This window comes from Melitaea cinxia, chromosome 24 (assembly GCF_905220565.1).
Source record: "Melitaea cinxia chromosome 24, ilMelCinx1.1, whole genome shotgun sequence".
Classification (NCBI taxonomy): Eukaryota; Metazoa; Arthropoda; class Insecta; order Lepidoptera; family Nymphalidae; genus Melitaea; species Melitaea cinxia.
The window spans coordinates 4317142-4338511 of NC_059417.1; the positions used below are offsets into that span (position 1 = coordinate 4317142).

General features: G+C 35.6%; 1 protein-coding gene across 1 annotated transcript in view; it reads right to left on the reverse strand.

Annotated features, from left to right (window-relative positions):
* The window catches only part of LOC123665449 (nucleolar protein 4), a 156718-nt gene extending 135922 nt beyond the window's left edge, over positions 1–20796 (reverse strand). The window contains exon 1 of the mRNA XM_045599755.1: positions 19952–20796. Within this exon, the coding sequence (XP_045455711.1) occupies positions 19952–20470 (519 nt within the window). The 5' untranslated portion in view covers positions 20471–20796. The remainder of the gene's footprint in view (positions 1–19951) is intronic.
* Positions 20797–21370: the final 574 nt, after the last annotated feature.

Genomic DNA, 21370 nt, shown 5'->3' on the forward strand with positions numbered 1-21370 from the left:
AAGCGCGTTGACGTCCCTATTCTCAATCTCCCCAGGAGCTCTGGTCACCTTACTCACCACAAGAACACAACGCTGCTGGAAAACAGTATTGTTTAGCTCTGATCTTCTGTGAGGCCGAGGTACTACTAGTCGGGCTGTTCCATATTTTGAGCAGGAAATTTCCTGCTGTGCCCTACCTCAGTTAAAGTAAGAGTAGTCAAGTGGAAGAAATTTTTTTGTAAGTATAAAATGATTTATGGAAGCATGAATACTATGTTTATCGATGATGGTTAGGTTGTTAGACATAACAAAGTCGGGATGAGAAGTTAGGTTCGGTATTACTGGCTGTAAATATAAAAATAAAGTTTTGCGAATAGACATACATATGTATGGTAAGTATAGATAGGAATTTTCTGGAAAAAATCACTATCAATGATAATATCGATATTATCGATAATATCGATTGTGATATATTCGAATATTGTAATTTTCTTTAATGTATATTTAAAAAATGCAATAACGTATTAGATAAGTCACTAAGTTATTGATCCAGCTATGTAACATCCCACTACTGGGCGTGGGCCTCTTACTCCATGTAAAAGAAGAGTTTTAAAATAAAACAAATAAATATAAAAAAAAATATTGAAGAATTTTTATCAAAAACGTTTTTTTTTTATAAAATACTTCACTGGAATTTTCAGACAACGCGGTTAAGAACAATCCTCAGGGCTAAGAACGAGAAATTGGGGTGCGAATGTGCGATCTAAATGTCACGATTTACCGACTTAGTGGCCGGGAACGGAATGTACGGAACATTTGGATTCAACGACTACCCACTCATAGGACTACGATTATTATTTTTTTTATTCAGGAAAACTTATACTTTAAAATAAGAATTATTTAATTCGACTAGGCCGTTTGTGTTTTTATCAGTGGGTCTGCTTGTAGCTCCAGAGTTGTCGGTTCGATTCCCGCATCTAGTTTGGGTACTAGTAAAATAAAAGTTAAATTACATAAAGAAAAATAAAATTATTACTTTTTGTAAAATAAATACTCATTGATAAATGACTTCATTAATATTCTATCATCGGCCTTAACTAGTATAGCTATTTAACTATACTAGTAGACAATTTTTGGTCAGTATAATGCTTTATTTCAAACTATTTACAATTAGAAACGCTGAGTAAAAAATAAAAACAAAGTAAAAACAGAACTAAACATTTCAATTTTTTTATCTCTCTATCAAGCAATATATATCGAAAATCACAACACTAGTAGCGAAAGAACGCCCCAAGGGACGGACTAATTGGGGTGCTATATTGCTCCCGGATTACGTTAACTCCCCGCTCTCTCTCAGCTCTATTTGAGGCGAACTAACTTTTTCCCAACACTAGTTACGAGTTGTAGAATTTGCAACACTAGTGAAATTTCTAAAGCACCCTTTCAGTGAGGAAACCACTAGAACTTTCTGTAGGCAAAGATAAGAAATCGATATGTCAGACGAAGTTTCAACGTGAGAATTTCTATCGGACTCCGAAGTCACGAGACTTTTTACAAACAATGGAATAAGTTGTTTAAGAGAACGAATGAATGAGTTCGAAAATCGAAGAACTTTACGGAATATAAAAGAATAATAAAAGTCACATAGTTTAAAAATGTGAATCAAATTATAAACGTTAAATAAAATAAGTCATGTGATGAATTTTAAAAAAGAATGATTATGATAATACATAAAAATCAAAAGATTTAAAGTTGGACACGTTGTTTTTTTTTATTTTATTTTAAATTTTTGAACGCGGCAGACTGGTTCGGGTGCGGGCGGCACGTTCGCCATTTTACGTCGCATTTTTACGATGTAGCCGATAACGTTTACGAGGCGCGTTGAGTGGCGTCGCCGCGGCTCGCCCCGACTGATTGCATGCGAGGGTAGCACACGACTAGTGATGTATATTTATTTACATTATATAATTTTTAAAATCCAAAACGTATTTCAATTTTTAAACAATAAAGTGAGAACTTTAACTTGTAAAAAGGATGAAATATAAATTATTAATGTACCTATTTAAGAAAAAAAAAAATAGTAATTAATGCCATTTCTTGTTTATTACACAATTAGGTACATGTACACATTTAGACCACACAACTGAAGTAAAACTTCTGCACAATAGGCCTGCACTGTATCTCAAATATACAAAACGTAACTGGCTATGAGAGGAGAGAAATAAAATGTGTGCTCGCACCTCTCTGTCTTACACCGTTCGAATTGCCCGATCACACTTTCGTAACTCTCTCGTCACGCATTCACCAGCTTATTCCTTAATTCAAACGAAGAAAAAAGTGTTATTGAAGAAGTGTTATTTCAAAAATTAACCAAAAAGTATCGATATCGACAAAACAATACCCAATCTCTACCCGGGTCGTGTATCCGTGACACGTCGACGACACAGCGCGCCGTATTTCATGCACCCCGCCGCGCCTCGCAGCCGAGCGCCTCTCGAAATACGCGCCGTAATGAGCGCCGAGCGGCCTTTGACGGAATGAAAAATAACGAGTCGACAACCGGACGAGGCGCTGCGTTCGTAACGCTAATCAGCGTGTTTTAAATGTACTGTTGTTGTATTGATTCTTACAAATGTCTTTGAGTGATTGAAATTATATTTTGTAATGAAATGCAGTTTGTGCTAAGTAACTTTAGTGCAGATTAGTAAAGATAAGAGGTGTAGGAACATTATGTGTAGTTGTTATCTTAATGACAACTGCTTCAAAACTTACGTCATAATCATTCCGATAACAGAAATATTAGTAGTAGTAGGAGTTTTAAGAATTAGTAAAAGAAAAATAAAAATCTCACGAAGGAATTGAACTGACACACGAGGTATCACGCAATATATTTATTTACTGCCAATATTTTAACATTTACTGTACAAAAAATTTACTTATTGCAAGTTTCAGCTAACAACGCTCAAGCAATCATTTTTTGTATGAAACGCATATTATATTAATTTGATTTTTATATTTGTAGTTTTAGCAGCTATACTAAACTAATACAGCCCACATTTGTTGCTGCTGAAAAAAGAGTTGTGTTTAATGCGCCACGCTGCACCAGTGCGGTTTACAGGATAATCTCCGTGCAGAGTAGCGATTGTTATCAGGCGCTTACTATATCATCCGGAATAAATTACTTTACGTGCTCTTCAAAATGTAGTGCAAATTTCAAAATAGCCATAGCTAAGACATACTTTTGTACTATTTTTAGCGTTGTTCCTATTAGGTAAATAATAAATAATAATAATAAATAAACTATTTATTTTGACTAAACATTTTTACAACTTCTTTTTTTATGGAAGTAAATAGGTACAATCAAACACAGAAAAACAAAATCAAAATCCAAAATTTATTAATTCTAACGGTAAGCCCGCTTGAATTAATAAATTTTGTAAGTACACTACAAGTTTTTTTTAAAGTACGTTTGTAACGTTTTAAAAACTGTTTAGTGTATTAATAAATTAATTATAATTAATGTGAAGGTACCACCGATTTGGAATGTAGGTTATTATTTAGAAAAGATTCGACAAGAAGGAGTTACTCTTTTAAACTGAACTCTGAAGTAACGAAGTTTTAGTATTAGGGTACCATAAGCCTTCGAAAAGTGATAATCAGCGTTACAGAAATATGGTGATAATTGTCATTACCATACTTTATAAAAATTAGTTCCAAGTAACGATTTTCAAAATCGTGACAAGGTAATGATTTTTATCCGAATGGCTGGTAATGATTTTCATGCATGTGTGTAACTATGTATATGTGTGTAGAATTATTTGAAATATTTTAGTTTTTGAAGTAAAACTTCTTCACGCAGGCTTGACTTGAGGAGTCAGCTGATGAATGCGTGACGAGAGCGTTACGAAAAATGTGATCGGGAGAAGCCAAAGGAAGTGGAGAGAGAGATATAAGTTTTTAAGGTTAAGATAGTAAAAGAGAGAATATAGCCACCCCCTCTCTTCCCGTGGGTGTCGTAAGAGGCGACTAAGGGATAACAAGGTTTCACTACCACCTTGGAACTTAAGAAACCGACCGATGGCGGGATAACCACCTAACCGCTGGCTTTGAAATGCACAGGCCGAAGACGGGCAGCAGCGTCTTAGGTGCGACAAAGCCAGCCCTGCGGTCACCAACCCGCCTGCCCAGCGTGGTGACTATGGGCAACACACATGAGTTCACGCATTTTTGGTGCGAACTTGTGAAGGCCTATGTCCAGCAGTGGACTGCAATAGGCTGAAATGATGATGATGATGAGTAAAAGAGAGAGAGTTACGTTTCGTAAGTTTTACTGCAGTCGTGTGGAGTAGATCACACTCGTTTTTTGTTCGATAATTCTTCTTTTTGGGTAGTGGTGAACATTTGAAGGTCATATTTTTGAGATTTTTTTCCTTGACTTTTTATTGATTTGATATTACTTCAGAATGCTGTGTGGTTACGGCAGTAAGAATATAGCCACCCCCTCTCTTCCCGTGAGTGTCGTAAGAGGCGACTAAGGGATAACACAGTTCCACTACCACCTTGGAACTTAAAAAGCCGACCGATGGCGGGATAACCATCAAACTGCTGGCTTTGAAATACACAGCCCGAGGACTGACAGCAGCGTCTTCGGTGCGCCAAAGCCAGCCATGCGGTCACCAACCCGCCTGTCTAGCATGGTGACTGTGGGCAAAATACATGAGTTCATGCCATGTTTTGGCGCGTACTTGTGGAGGCGCATGTCCAGCCGTGGACTGTTTTAGACTGAAGCGGTGATGATGTGTGGTGATCACTTCAGTACGTATAATGTTAAACTAAGGAACTGTTATAGTCGAATCCTAAGCAACTAAGAAACTTATATTATTAAATTATGGTCACACATTTAACGCAGAAATCAGAATAATTATGTCGTACGACACCATTGTACTTTTAAAAATCGAGTAATTCTTAGATAATCTAACATAAATAAATCTGTTAAATTTTAAATCACTAGGCTCTTGCCTACGAATTCACGGGAACCGTAGAATTTTCCAGGATTTTAATTTTTTTTTTTTTTTTTTTTATGTCACTAGGTCGGCAAACAAGCGTACGGCTCACATGATGGTAAGCGATTACCGTAGCTTATAGACACCTGCAACACCAGAAGCATCGCAAGCGCGTTGCCGACCCAATCCCCAATCCCCCCAGGAGTGGTGTATACCTAATGGATAATCTAAGTAATTACGGTACTGAATTCAAAATCAAACGCTTATACAAACTTTCGCTTATATAATAGTACCTAGTACCTATTAAGAAAATACTATACCGTTGAGACAGTTTCACACAAGTGTACATCTTGATTTGAGCAAAGTAACAATAGTAAAACATTGAACAAAAAACGAAAAAAACCGACTTCAATTACATCGACGAGTAAATACAACGTAGATCGACGAAAAAATAGTCAAGTAACTACGCGTTATCAAAGATTACTCAAAAAGTAGTTATCAGATCTCGATAAAATTTATATGTGACTACATGATAAACATCAGTTTTTGATTAAATTAAAAATTATCAAAATCGGTACACCCAGTAAAAAGTTATTGCGGATTTTCGAGAGTTTCCCTCGATTTCTCTGAGATCTCATCATCAGATCCTGGTTTAACTAACTACTAAACTAGAGATATCCCCTTTCTAACAAAAAAAGAATAAAAAATCGGTACATCCAGTAGAAGGTTATGCGGTATAATACAACGCAGGTTGACGAAAAAAGCGTCAAGTAAAAACGCATTATTAGATATAACTCGAAAAGTAGTCGTTAGATCTGAAATAAATTTAAATGGGACCAAATGACACACACCACCTTTAGATCAATAGAAAAATTGTCGAAATCGCTCCACCCAGTCAAAAGTTCTGAAGTAACATACATAAAAGAAATACAGTTGAATTGAGAACCTCCTCCTTTTTTGGAAGTCGGTTAAAAAAGAACGAGTGTGCTTTAGACCACACGACTAAACTTAAACTTCTTTAGCTCCATCTAACTTATACCTCCCACTCAATTTCCGTTCGCTACGCCCGATCACATTTTTCGTAACGCCCTCGTCTCGCATTCATCAGCTAACTCCCAAGTCAAGCGTGCGAAAAGAAGTTTTACTTCAAAAACGACCAATCTACGATAAAGAAACGGTTATATTCAAAAAAGGAACGTGAAAACTTCATAGAGCGACATCGACAAGCACCGAAGTCTCGAAACCGACGCTTCCAATCTGCTGCTCCTACACATTCGCCGTCTTAGAACTACGCTGTATTAGAAATGGCACCGGTTGTTGAACATTTAATTTTATATTTTCATCCTTAATCATGGCAATTGACATATATTGCAATTTGATTATCGGAATCGTGACAATTAGTATAACCAAGAAGAACTTATTTTCTTATATAACATTAGTTTCATATACAGGGTGACTGGTGAATTACGATCAATATTTACAGAGGATACTCAGTACATGATTCTCATTCGAATTATGTAAAAAAATAGGTACTTAATTTTTGACAAAATTCCCATAAATTTCAATTTAAATAAATGAAATGTAGACACACTAATTTTCAGCCATAATGGCGGCGCGTGCGGCCTTGGCCTTGTACTGTGCCGCTTGCCGCCGCCCGCCGCAACCCCCGCCAATTCTAATTCCCCCCTAAATTCGATTAGTAGGTCACTAGGTCAGTTGGGCAAGCGCCGCCATAAGGTTTGTACGTCGGAGTATGTCCATCTTTCCGCGCGCGCGCCTAGTGATCGATCTTACGCGTATACCTAATATGTCTCGTATGAATGTGACCTGTTATAAGTAATTAGGTATGGCTTATCAATACACAAATGCAGAGTACTTTAGAGTGACCCGTTCGTGTTATATCGTGTAAAAGACAATAAGTATGGTTCATTTATTACGTAAGAAGATTTAGGGGGAGAGGGGGTCGATCATGTCTTTAGTCTCGATAGTTCTTAGGTAAAATTACAAAAATGCGCAAAGTGAAAATACCTTGAAAAATCGCGGGCAACCGCGCGAGTGCCGACGAGTTGTCACTTGCTTTCGTAAACAACATTCGTTATTTCGTTGATAAATTTTAATATTGTAGTTGAATAATAATTGGATTATTGAAGTGTGTGAATAGTTTCTTTTATTTTTTAATTTTTTTGTTAAGCCTCTGGACTGATAATCTTATGTCGATAAAGATCAATAATTAAAACCAAAGTTTATTACTACCAAAAATAAAAATTATTAGTACCTACCTAAAGTATAAATAAAAATAAACATTGAAACAAACCAAACGTGTATTCATTTTTTCGTTTAGATTCTTACGTCATAAATTAATATTTATCAAATTATCAAGGGGAATATTTATCAAGGGGAAGGGGGTCGGCCTAATCATATCTTGGTATTTTTGCCTGTCCTAAGCCAAAATTAAAGTATGAAGGGGGATTGGATCATACTGGTTTATCAAAAGTAGCCTGCTACCCTGTTAACACTTGGCGGTGTTTGGACGTAGGTAAACGACCGCGCGATAACTAAATGTATAACTAAATGTTATACCTATACCTACACACCTGCTTTGTGACGACTGCGCAGCTAGGGCGTCCAGACGACGCGTAATTAACGAGATAACTGTTGGTTAACTTTACTTAGAAGTTTATGAATATTTATTTTATACATAATTTTTTTTCGTCATATATGATCGTCAATTAACACGTCCTCAAATATTGATAGTAATTCACCAGTCACCCTGTATATACAATTGTCCATGTATTCATTTTTTAGTAAAAAATATTTTAGTAAATTTTGTAAAAAAAAATCTTGTTTTCGACACTGACAAATTGTGCCTTTATCATTTTTAAAATTAAATACTCATGAAATTTTTATTATACGGGTGACACCTCCAACAATCCCAAAGTCGCATTTCATTATATTTTTTATATAAAATCAACAAATAAAAAAAACATACAAAATATAAACTGTGCCACTTCCACGCCTCAGCTCCGAGTTCGCTGTATATACCTACAAAGCTACGTGCTCAACTCGTGGCGGGCGGTAGCGCCGTCGGATGTATAAAGTGGCGCGCCGGTGGCCGCATGACATAGCTATAACTCGGTAGCATGACAAACAGCCGCGCGACCGTGGAAACGACCCGCGTTCCTATTTCGAAATTTCTGTTTTTTTTTTCACTTTTATTGACACTACCGCTAATAAAAAAGAGGTTTTTTTTATATTTGATTTTTTATGTTCGTATTTTTGTTAGGTATTTGTTATATATTAAATTATTTAGTAATTTGTTTTCTTTATAAATTCGTCATTTAATAATAAAGAATTCAGAAACGATTTGTTCGAGAAAATATTTTTATTAGTAAATAGTAATGAAATATTTTTTAATCTTTCTTATTTATCTCAATAGAGATAGAGATATAATTAGATATTTTCAGCCTCAACGAGAATATCCTTAAAAACATTTTGTAGAAATTAACATAAGATAAAAAATATATAAATTATATTAGAACAAAGTCGTCTCAACACATCCCGTCACCCACGCCCGACACCGGAGGGCGCCGTCGCTAAAGCGCGATACTACGGGCTCGCCTCGGGCGGCGCGAACCAATTACCCGCCGCCGCCGCGCGGGCATTTACCCCCTCCCCCACCCGTCACCCGGCACCCGTCACCCGTCCCCACGGTACGTATCTCTCGCGCGCGCTGCTAGCCCGGTACTCTACCGCCAGCCGAACGCCCGCAATGCGAATGCGTTTGTTGGCTTTTTGTTGCACGTGTGTTCACCATTTGTTTTATACGTACGTGGCTATAGACGTATAGATACCGTTCTACAAGATTTACTGTAGATATATCTAGATAGATAGACTTATACAAATGTGCTATAAGCTTTATTACCTAATAATATCCAAAAAATAATATTTATAAGTGTGTTAATGTGTATGTGACCCAATAGATATTTATTATTGATTTCATTTTAGGCAATTTTTATATTGCAAGCGCGTACATTCGCTAAATGTTATGTATGAAAACCGTATGGAATTTTATTATTAAACTCACATCATTCCGATTTAACCTCACGATTAACCGATCAATTATCTATCGGATACGCTCGCGTAAGGATGAAATAAATGGTCATATACATATATTTACACACATGTGTAGATAACTTATACTGACCAATATATCAGATTCATAAGTAATAATATTAAATATTAAAACATTATTTTTAATCACAATATTGACTAACAAGTGTGTAGTGTGTTTAAAATTATTAAAATAAAAAATGAAATCATAGATGGACGCTTGCTTTTCGTAACGGTGCATTCAGCCGTAACATCCCACTGTTGGGCATAGGCCTCTTTCTCCATATAGGAAAAGGATCGCAGCGTTCACAGCATAATTTACCACGCTACCTCACTAACGGGTTGGCGAATGCTATCACGTTAGTAATAGTAATTAGTAATAGTAGTATATTCATAATCCACATTTCATTTTTATTTCCAGAGGTAGTTTACCTCGTATATAAACAAATTCCAATTGCTGAATCTTTTTGTGATAACATTCCCGTCTATCACAGATGATGTATTTTGTGTGCGCACAAATGTTTGCACACGTGTAGCGTCAATAAGATTCGACGGAGGTAAATGAACTTATTGTCACACCGAGACGCCTAGACCACTTAAGACGCTATCTCTAACATTTAGTTGATTAGAAATCATAGTGCAACCTGTCAGCTAATCCAGGCGTTCAAAACTATCAGCTTTGACGCTTTACGATTCTTATCACTGGGTTGGAGGCAAAAATTCTAAATACATACATGATATATGCACTTTTGTGTAACATTTATTTTATTTTTCGTTATATGTGTGTTTATCTATAATCTATAATATATATAAAAGCGAAAGGTCACTCACTCATCACGAAATCTCCGAAACTATAACACCTACAAACTTGAAATTTGGCAGGTAGGCTCCTTATAAGACGTAGGCATCCGCTAAGAACGGATTTTACGAAACTCGACCCCTAAGGGGGTAAAACGGGGGTTGCAAGTTTGTATGAAAGTCCTATGTTTTTGAAGTAAGAGACTTGAAATTTAATATGTATGCTCTATAGATGATGAGAAGGTGTCCAAATAATGTATCTTTAGAAATCAAATCCCTTTTGGGGTTAAAACGGGGGATGGTAGGTTGACTCACTCATCACGAAATCTCCGAAACTATAGGTAATACCTACAAACTTGAAATTTGGCAGGAAGGCTCCTTATAGGGCGTAGATATTCGCTAAGAACGGATTTTACGAAATTCGACCCCTAAGGGGATAAAACGGGGGTTGGAAGTTTGTATGAAAGTCCTATGTTTTTGAAGTAAGAGACTTGAAATTTAAAATTTACGCTCTTTAAATGGTGATAAAGTGTCCAAATAATGTATCTTTAGAAATCAACTCCCTTTTGGGGTTAAGACGGGGGATGGTAGGTTTACTCACTCATCACGAAATCTCCGAAACTATAACACCTACAAACTTGAAATTTGACAGGAAGGTTACTTATAGGGTGTAAACATTCGCTAAGAAGGGATTTTATGAAACTCGACCTCTAAGGGGGTTAAACGGGAGGTGGAAGTTTGTATGAAAGTGTTATGTTTTTGAGTAAGAGACTTGAAATTTAAAATGTATGCTCTATAGATGGTGAGAAGGTGTCCAAATAATGTATCTTTAGAAATCAACTCCCTTTTGGGGTTAAAACGGGGGATGGTAGATTTACTCACTCATCACTAAACCTCCGAAACTATAATTGCTACAAACTTGAAATTTGGCAAGTAAGTTCCTTATAGGGCGTAGACATTTGCTTAGAAGTGATTTTACGAAAATCAACCCCTAAGGGGGTAAAACGGGATCGGAAGTTTGTATGAAAGTCTTATGTTTTTGAAGTAAGAGACTTGAAATTCAAAATATATGCTCTATAGATGGTGAGGAGGTGTACAAATAATGCGTCGTAATCTATATATATATAAAACAGAAAGGTCACTAACTCACTCATCACGAGAACTCAAAAACCGCTGGATGGTCTATCCATCCAAGTTGGACAAAGACAAAATTTGGCAGGGAGGTAGATTATAGTTAGCATATGACCGCTAACCGAGGGGGTTTAATTGGGGTTGATAGTTTGTATGAAACAGCCTGAAAATAAAACTAAAAATGTGGTGTATAGAGAGGTTTTATAAAAATAACTATTAAATTATACTAAATTGTGCCTTTTAAAAAGTTACTCAGTTTGATAAACATTTCAAGTGACTGAAATAAAAAATAATTTGCGTTAAACATCTTAATACTAATGCATATCTTCATAACCACGCGGACGTAGTCGCGGGCAACAGTTAGTGTATTATAAAACAAATTCTCCAAAAGTGTATGTGATCAATTCACTCAAAATCTACTGAACGGATTTTCACGCTATTTAACCATTCGAGAGAGGGCTCCACCATCGGCAAGAGGAATTTTTAAGGATCAGCTAAGTCGATTTTGATGAGGGTTTCACTGGAAGTTTGCCGGCAAAACTTTGTGACACACTAATTTCAACGCGGGCGAAGCCGCGGGCACAGCTAGTATTAATATAATACAATCGATTAATAAATAATACGATAAAATAATACGATCGAATTGAGTTATACCTGGACAAACGCAAATATAGAACATCACTAAAAGAACATTTATTGAAATCTTTAAGCGTTTAATAGTTACAAAATTTTGGTAATTACCTTAGTTTAGATTTAATTGATATAATATGGTACGGTACGATATAGATATTATATGATAATATGGTATGCGACGCGGGCGGCGGCTTGTCCGGATAAGCCCTTGTGAGTTTTCGTGGCAGGCTTATGTATAAAGGTTAAGTATGTGTTTTTTGTATTTTTGAACAAAAAAAAAAATGAGAATAGTAACTAATTCTACTGACAAATAATAATTTAGAATATAAAATATGACTGTACAGCAAACGTCTTCCAAAAAGCGAAAGAAACTTCCTTTCGACGGTGGGTCCATATACTCCTCACGTCGTTTTTGCTATTATGTTTAAGTAATATTTCAGAATAAAATATTTGCTGGTGACATATAATTGAAAATCTAGATTTTGTGTGGTCAAGTGTCTAACGCGCTAAGAAACATATTCAACACAAAGCTTTTAAGAAAGTTGGCAAGTGTAGCGGAGCAGTGACAAAAGTGACATCTATTGATTTATGTCTACTGTGACATTCTGTGAAACGGTGACGTTTTGAAATATGTCATATATAGCATGTCTCAATACTAACGTTTTCATATACAATTGAAAATAAACTAATTTATCAACTAACTATTAGATAAATAGTTATTAACAGATGAGTATTTCATTCACATGATTTATCACGTCCGCATGGATGGTAAAAAGAGTACGGCAAAATTTTTGGGACAAAGAACGAACCAATATAAAAATTGTAAGTAAAAGTTGTACTTCATGGGATTATTTACGATTACTGTAGCAAACGGGCACTGTCTTCCACGGTAACACCAGGAGTGCCATAAGCGCGTTGCCGACCCAACCCCCGCTGTCAACATACCGCATCTTTAATAGCTCTGGATACCTTACTCACCACAGGGACACGGCACTACTTGAGATCAATGTCATTTGTCTGTGATCTGCTGTAAGATTGTGGTACTTCCGTAGTTGCTCCAGATTTTGGGCAAAATTTTAGCTCCTTTGCTCTGGTGTATTGGGATGTCCAGACTTTACATTCGAACGTTTGCAGCAAAAATACTTATACGGCAGTATAAAAAATACCCGCGCAGTTTGAAATGATTCAATGTTCAAGGCAGTATGAGGACCACTATAGAATTAATCAAATCTATTCTATAGGCCATTTTAACGGAGTGTGTCCGGATTGAAGCCGAGAGAGAGGTGTATTATACAGAACACAATGTACTACTTAATAACATAGGGGTTCATAATATCATTCATCATTTTCCTCTTAGCGAAAAAGCAGAACAATTGTATAAATTTGTACAACTATAGTCTTATGCGTCGTGTGTAAGTTTTCGTATTTAAAAATTAGGTTGAAATGTTCTACCTGTGAAACTATAAAAAAAAAAAAAAAAAAATCTATAGACATTATTATTATGTTCGTTACCTATGGGGCAGAGAGAATAGTATTGTACTACTCCTTTATCGGTTTACGGAGTCATATAGTATAGCTAGGCAGACGTTAGCTAGACGTTTTTGGTGGTCATTTGTGTTTGTATTGTGTGTGTGTGAACCCAAAAACTGAGATCTCGGACACAGTATAGTATTCCTTTAGAAGACCCACTGAGCGTGAGGCGTTCTACGTCACATTGGCGTAATCATATGTGCTCATTCGGCCCTATTGAAAGCCATTAACCCTAAAGAAGAAGAGTATGAGGCGTTTACGTATTGGTTTACAAAAGTACTCGACATTTATAGTTACTGCTTAGGTCCCAAGAGACTTAGCTTGAGATTTATTCGGCCATAGTCTTCCTTAATAAACGGACTATATAACACCAAACTACATTTATATATTGATCAGTAATTTCTGACACTTACAAGCAAATACCATCTGTTCAAGTAAATTACGTCAGAATTGACTTTTTATGAACAAGGATACGATATTAAGTACGTTACTAGCGAGATTGATATAATCAAAGGTTTCAGCTTCCTACTTACTTGACGTTAATTTAACATAAGAGATGAAAACCTCAAGTTTTAGTTATATAAGTAACTTTCTCATTAATCTTCTTTAGCCGGCTGTTGTCACTTGTCAATATAATTTTCTCTCTACTGTCAGTTTGACACCATTTCATACCACATTAAACAGTTTTTTCTGCTAAATACTGTTTCCAAATGTCAAACGTCAGCGGATCGCTGTGTTGGCTGTAAAGATCGCTAATGTTAATTAGTAATTCAGATGAACCCATTGTCGCAGTTTGCAGTTACTGTGCTCTCTGCTCCGTGATTGCGAGTCCGATTCTGAGTCTGAATGTTATATCGATATATTTATGTGTAGTGTTTAGTTATATATTTATTACAATTTTGATTCCTCAAATCAAAAGTTATGTAGCACTAATATTAACTTATCTTAATTTATAATAGTAATAGTTATGTATTTAGTTCATTATTTTGTATGTATTTTTTTTTTAATTTAAATCCTATATGTTTAAAATCTTTTGATGCTGATGACTCAATTGTCTAAAGCGCATGCTGTAACTACCTTTAAGAGGAATTATATGTATATACTTAATACCTTTGCATATATCTAATTGTAAATTTTTTAAACATGCAATTCTGTTGGTGGTTCTAATTAAATAAATAAATAAATAAACAAGGAAAAGTCTAAACAGTCTCAGTCGGTGAAGATGCTGTTGCCCAGCAGCGAGATTTTGACGGAATGTTACAGTTCAATATGAACGAAAGTAATCATTCGTAAGGCATTTTTAATAAGTCTGCAATTTTGCACAACATCTAATCTAAGACGTGAAGAATACATAGTTTTATTTTATAATAAAAGTAATAAGTACAAAAGAGTAAAGAAAATCATTTTTTTCCCAAATCAGAACAGCTAAGCGTCGTACGAGACTGTAACACTTAGCCTGTGCCCACAAGATATCCCAAGACACGACAATAAACAAACACTACACTCTAAAATAAAAGCTAACAGCGCACACGCGACCCGACGATATTTTTTCACCGCGCCTTTGTGATGTCGTGAACATCCACGCCCGTACTCGTAATTCACGCGGCCCGCAGACCGCCGTGCCGTCCCGCTGTCCCGGCGGATTTATTGTCTCATTTTTACAATGCCCACAGCAGAGCACGGGTTACGGAGGGTCCCGGTTTTTCGGAGCCGTCGCGATAAGAAGTTTGTCAAATACATGTTGATTTGTTCTATCCAGATTTTTATTTAACGTTTAATATTAATTTTTCTGATTAGGTACGCATGAAAATTAATTAATCATAAATAACGAAAAAAGGTGGATTGGAGGAGGAACCAATGGATTCTTTTTTTAATTATTGATCAATATGTTATCAAAGCGGATATTTTCATTAGCGAATCTTTTAATAATCGATATTACACAATAAAAAAACCCTGATTATGAATGAAAAAAATGCGTAGTTATATTATATATATTATAAATTTTTCATCGTCATGTAGATTTTAACTGGGGGCGAGGAAACCGTTAAAACCCGTAATATCACGATTGTGATGATGCGTAGTAATTTAATTGCCGCCCGCAAAATGTGCATTGATTTTTTCATTTTCCACATGCATAATTAAAAAATTAAACCTCTTAAGATGACCAATATTACCTACACATGCGTAAAAATATATACAATATATAAATGAATGTTTGTCTGTATGTCCTTTATGGGATCGTAAACTATTGATCATGTCATGATCTTGAGCAAAGTGTTGTGCATGAGCCCACAAAGGTTTCCGAGTTGGTACGACCTAAAAAAAAGAAACAAAAAAAAGCGTAGGTAACAACGCGCGCAGGGTACACACAGACACAGGGTAAGTACGGCTAGTATGTAATAAATATATTGTTATGTCTGAGTGACATATAATTTTAGGTATAAGTACCTAACTATAGTTTTAAAAGGTAGAAATATTTTACACTCTTTGAAATAAAAATTCAAGTCCAGTTCTAAAGCGTAGCTCGAGACAGCTTGTGTGCTTGAGTAACAAAAGCCGAGAGCGATTATGTTTGCTGGTTCGCGACTCGCCCACAAGTCTAGCGACTAAGGATGAACTATGTAGCCTAGACGCCAAGAAGCAAGATTCCTAGCCACTTTAGCGAACCCGTTTAGTTTCCTGCGCTAATTGCATCATATAGATGGACACCGTTTACACGGTTTTTAAATGAGATATCGTTTATATTTAATTTTCTTTTTATTAAATATTCGAAAAATAAGTACCTAGTACCCAGTAATTTAATAAATATATTAAATTATATTTAAAAATCAATGTAAAATGTCAATCATGTTTAAGTTATAATTTATAATCTATTAAATAGTTTTTAAACCGAAATACAATTACATACTAGTTTATAATGTCGTTTTTATAAACAAAATAAGAGATAATATATCATCAAAATATAAAATAAAGTTTATGGATTAGTTATAAAGAAACACATTATTATTGTAATTGTATTTTTCAAATTGTCGTGACATTTATTAATTTTATTTTATTTTATTTTATTTAAGTTGTATTTGCCTTAGATATCGAAGTGAACAATACATTAGATTTATGTTATATGTTTTTATTTGGTACATGTTTTTATTTTTAAATAGTAAAATTTACGTGTCCGTTATATGTATGCACATCTATTTTATTAAATATCATATTTGACATTGTGTTGTTATAATTAGTTGTTTTAGTTTTAATATAATGGAATTATTGTTAAAATTATTTATTTGTATTAGGTATTGTTTATTATTAATGTGATTTTATTATTTTATTATTGTATTTTACAAATTGTCGTGACATTCATTAATTTTTCTAGTTGTTATAAGAATTGTTTAAGAGGAATTGTTTTATGGGTCAATTGTTACCTGAAATAAAGAAATTATTATTATATTATTATTTATTATTATTTAAGCACGTATTGAAACACTCTTACAATGTGACGACATAAAATGGCATTGATTTTTCTGTTAGTACGACTGGTGAATAAATTCGTCGGGACAAAGAAAGACCGTTGCGCTGGCGCGCTGTCCCGTCAAAACGCGTCGTTTGGTCATGGCAGGTAAAAACAAGCCGCGGGCTGTGCGGCATTCATTTTAATCAGACGCGTCACCCGTTGGCCGATCGCCTGATGAATTATATCTGTTTAATTTTATAAATGCGCGTTCTCCGACAGAAGCAAAAAATTTTGTTTTTGATTAATCGAATCATATTAAGTAAAAGGTTTGTCAAACAATCAGTTTTTATATTTACTTAAATAAACGAGCAATTCTTGTATATATATATATAATCTGAATCTCGGAAACGGCTCCAACGATTTTCATGAAATTTAGTATACAGGGGATTACGGGGGAGATAAATAAATCTAGCTAGGATTCATTTTTAGAAAATGTCGTTTTATCCCTGTTTTTAGGCAATGAAAAAATGGCTACAATATCGTTAGAATAAGAAGGTAAATTTCGCATCTGTCAATAAAGTTGTAATAGCTCAGGGGAAATCGACCGATCGCGCTCGGCCGAAAAGATCATGGTTCGAATCCTCACGTTTTCCAGATCGATTATCGTTTTTTTTTCTTTTTTTTTCTAAAAAAAATAAAATCGAAAAATATTATTCATATTTTATCAATATGTAATTCGTATTTAAATATGATTTTCAAAAAACACGATTTACTAAAAATACCGAGCTAAGCTCGGTCACCCAGGTCCTATTTACTTAAAAACTATAAAAAAAAAACATTTTTCAATTTATAAAATAAAAAAAAAATCTTGATATTTAAAATAATGTCGTCCTCTAAAGGAAGTAAAAATTCCGTTCGATGTAATCGAAGTTATTTCATCGATACTTTCGATACAAATTATTAGGAGTACATAATACGGTAGGAGCTCGCGTCAAACCTGAACGTTAAACATCGATCGCCGCTTATCGCTGGTATCGCGTTGTGGCTGCTGCGGCCGCCCATTGTATGCTCGACTCCGGCTCGTTTTTGCTAAAACCACGCGCCGCTTCGCCCGGCGAATATAAATTGAAAAGCGTTTGTTTAAAGTTTCACGCCGCGTTGATGCCGCTGCACGCATAGATATTGCTGTGTCCCCGGGGCATCCTTTGTAATTCCCATCAGCGCATCCGAGTTGAATACATATACATACATATGCAACGGACACTGATCGTTTTTTTTTTACCATTTATTCGAAATATATGTATATATATACGAAATTTTGTATAAACATAAATAATTGTAAACGTTTACTTTATACTTATTTATGAACTAATAAACATGTGATAAATCGTAAAATACAATGCGTTGTAAAAAAAAAAAAAAAACGTTAGACATTTTTCAAATAAAGCGCCCCAAGTGCTTTTAACTCCGTCGGATAGTCAAAAGGAGTATTAATAATAAGCCTAGTCAGTTCAGGTGAGACCTGGCGGGATAGCCGGCTCTTTAATATACATGAGGCTGCAAATAATAAATGAGCGAGTGAGCGAGCCGCGAACACCGGCGTGCAAGTTACTGGAGTTTACTTGTTACAATTATTCATTTGATTACGTCGCTGCAGGCTATGCATACCTGGTCGTTTCTAAAAGTGTGGTAATCCACATTTATCCACGATTTACAAAGAAATTAATAATAAATAATAAGCCCAGGATGCTCGCCTCATTGGATGCTCGAGATTTCCAATCTATACAATAAAGAAATTTCTAACTTTCTTTGTTTGTAGGGGGGTAATCTTTGCAAATACTGATTCGATTACGAAAATTCTTTCACTAACAGAAAGCTACACTATTCAGGAGTGACATAGGCTATATTTTATTGTGAATGAATAAAAAATTCAGTGAAAAATCTTATATATAAAATCCTCGTCTCACAATATTAGTTACAATACTCCTCCGAAACGGCTGGACTGATTTTTATGAAATTTCGTGTGCATATCGGGTAGGTCTAAGAACCGGCCAACATCTATTTTTCATACAGCTAAGTTTATAAGGGGGGGGGGGGGGGTTAAGGGGGTTAATAATTTATATGGCAAAACAACGTTTGTGGGGTCAGCTAGTTTTTAATATGCAGAAATTGTTCAATATTTTTGAACTTCAACGCGAAGATGACGGATAAAATTTTGGGGAAACCTGAACCTCTCGCCAAATCGCATTAATGCGGCTGGCGGCGTGGCGGTTCCTTTTCTTAATTGAAAGGGAGACTTGTTCACCAGTGATCCCACTGCTAGGCAAATAATATCATTTGGATATTTTATTAAACTATATAGTTAAAATAAAATAGGAACTGTATAAACATAGTCATAGGCGAAAAAATTGTTTTTCTATCAACTTGATACTACATAGTATCGAAATTATTATTTTCGGTAAATAAAGCCATGTATGTCTAAAAGATATCTGAACAAAAAAGACGTTCTACCGCTAGTTAAAGGCCTTTAAAAATAAAATATTACCTGTGTATAGTTTGAAAAAATAATATTCGATTATCAGTTATTCATAGTTTCTTAAATTATGTTATAAGTCGCAAGAGTTTCGCGATTTCGTGTAGGTACATTTGTATATCACCTAACACGTCATAGAAATCATATATAATACATACTATAGGTAGTATGTACACATTCACGTACACGTTTATAACTCGCTAAACAAATCGCTTTCAGCGATAACAATGCTATTAAAGTCTCTGCAGAGATTACATCCTGTTGTTTAAATCATGAAAAATAAAGACTAAACGCTAACGTTGCTACCTAGAAACTTGTAGCAATGTTGGTTTCATACTAATGTGAAGAACATTGAGAAAGACTTGCGAGATCGGTAAGCGATCCCCTTAGTGATGAATGAGTATCCGTCTTATTATAATGATGGGTAATCTCTTCGATCATTATGCGATCCTGGTGCTGCTACTGCAGCAGCACAATTGTACAGACTTTCCGTTTTGCGTGCGGTCTGGTCTAATTTGAAGGATATTTTTTTTTTTTTTTATTATCTATAAAATTAACTCAGCGCGCAAATAGGTACGCAAATATAAATTGTTCGTTTTGTTGACAATGCATTTGATTGATAATAATGCTGCTATGTAACGTGGATGTGTAATAACATGTGTAAAATGATAATAGGTGAAATGAGAATACGATGTCATTTATGTATCTGCCCTTTGTAAACATATGAATAAAAAATGCAAAAGAACTAAAACTTACTTTTTTAAAATCTAATTATGTTTAACTTACCTTTAGTGGAGGAGTCGGTATGTACAACGGAGGGTCGTTTTGAGACCCCGTATAGATTTCCTGTCCATCCGGGCCTCGGGCGCATCCTTCTGCGTCGGCGACGCTGTACCTGCAGACTATGCCATCCGCAGGTTTCGCGTCGTAACCCGTCGGCCGGCCCACATGAAAACCTTTCGCCTTAACCCAAAAACGAAACTTGGAACTGTCGGAACTGTTACATTCTTCGCCGCGCAGGGTTCGAAGAATTCTGGCATACTTTTTTAGAGTTATAGTTTTCGTTTTTGCTAAATCTCCGTACGTCTGGATCACCCACGGCTGGTAGGTAGAAAATAAGTCTTGTTTTGGCGCTCCAATCTGTATTTTTGGCCTTTTATTGTTGTTCTGTTCGTTTTTCTTATCGTTCTTAGAACTACTTGGCGTCGATTTACGCTTCGAAGGCTTTTTAGGTGTTTTCTCCGGTATGGCTTCCTGGGTTAATTTCTTTCGCAGTCCACGGTCTTTTATCATAGCAGCTGCCATTTTAATGTTTTAATTCACTTTATTTTAGTTTTACACACACAAATAATCCCATGTGTTATTTTAATACATAACTGCACTACACATTAATTAGATCGCATTTTATACTAGGTACTCTTTTTATTCGAAGAAGAAACGGGGAATTGCCTACGAACAGTTTTCGACAAAAGTTTAGAGTCCAAAAGTTGTGAGTATCGCGTGCGTAAAACTTTGAGAACGGGAACTTTTGACTGCTAAGTTCTCGCCGACAGAAAGGACTTCGCGAAAACTTTTCCCGGCGGTGACGGGAGAAATGTTCAGACAAGAATATCTCTTTAATCTCTGTTCATTGCAAAATAATTGTGCTAGGTATATTACTAATATTGCTTTTATGGATGATATTTTTTTTAAAGTCAATTTTAATCAGCCAAAAAATGTATTAATTAAATATTATCAAACGCGTGATAACATTTTTTTTCTGTATACAAAATTAATGTATTTTAACTATAAGAAATTTTTCAAGTAAAAAAAATGTGTTAAAAAGTTCATCGAAATAAAAAAGTACCAGGCGTTTATCCGTCGTGAAATCTGGAAAGGCTTCCGCGATACGCTACTCTCTTCCGCACAGCCGCTCGCGTGGGGCGCGCGCGGTACACTGGAAACGACGACGTCTGGGACCGCAGAACGGCACGTGCGGGACGGGCCGGCGCTAATTGCCCGCAAAACAATCGGGCCGATCGTCCGGGCGGCCGATAATGCGCCGTGCCCGTCCTTGCGATAGCGTGCTATTGTTTTGTTGACTAGACAACCCTGAAAGCCGCCGTATAGTGAGTGCATCGCGTCTCTGTTTTACTGTACCACACTGTTATATAGTCTATTTTTGAATTGTTTTAGAAAATATTAAAAATCTACATTTTAGTTTCT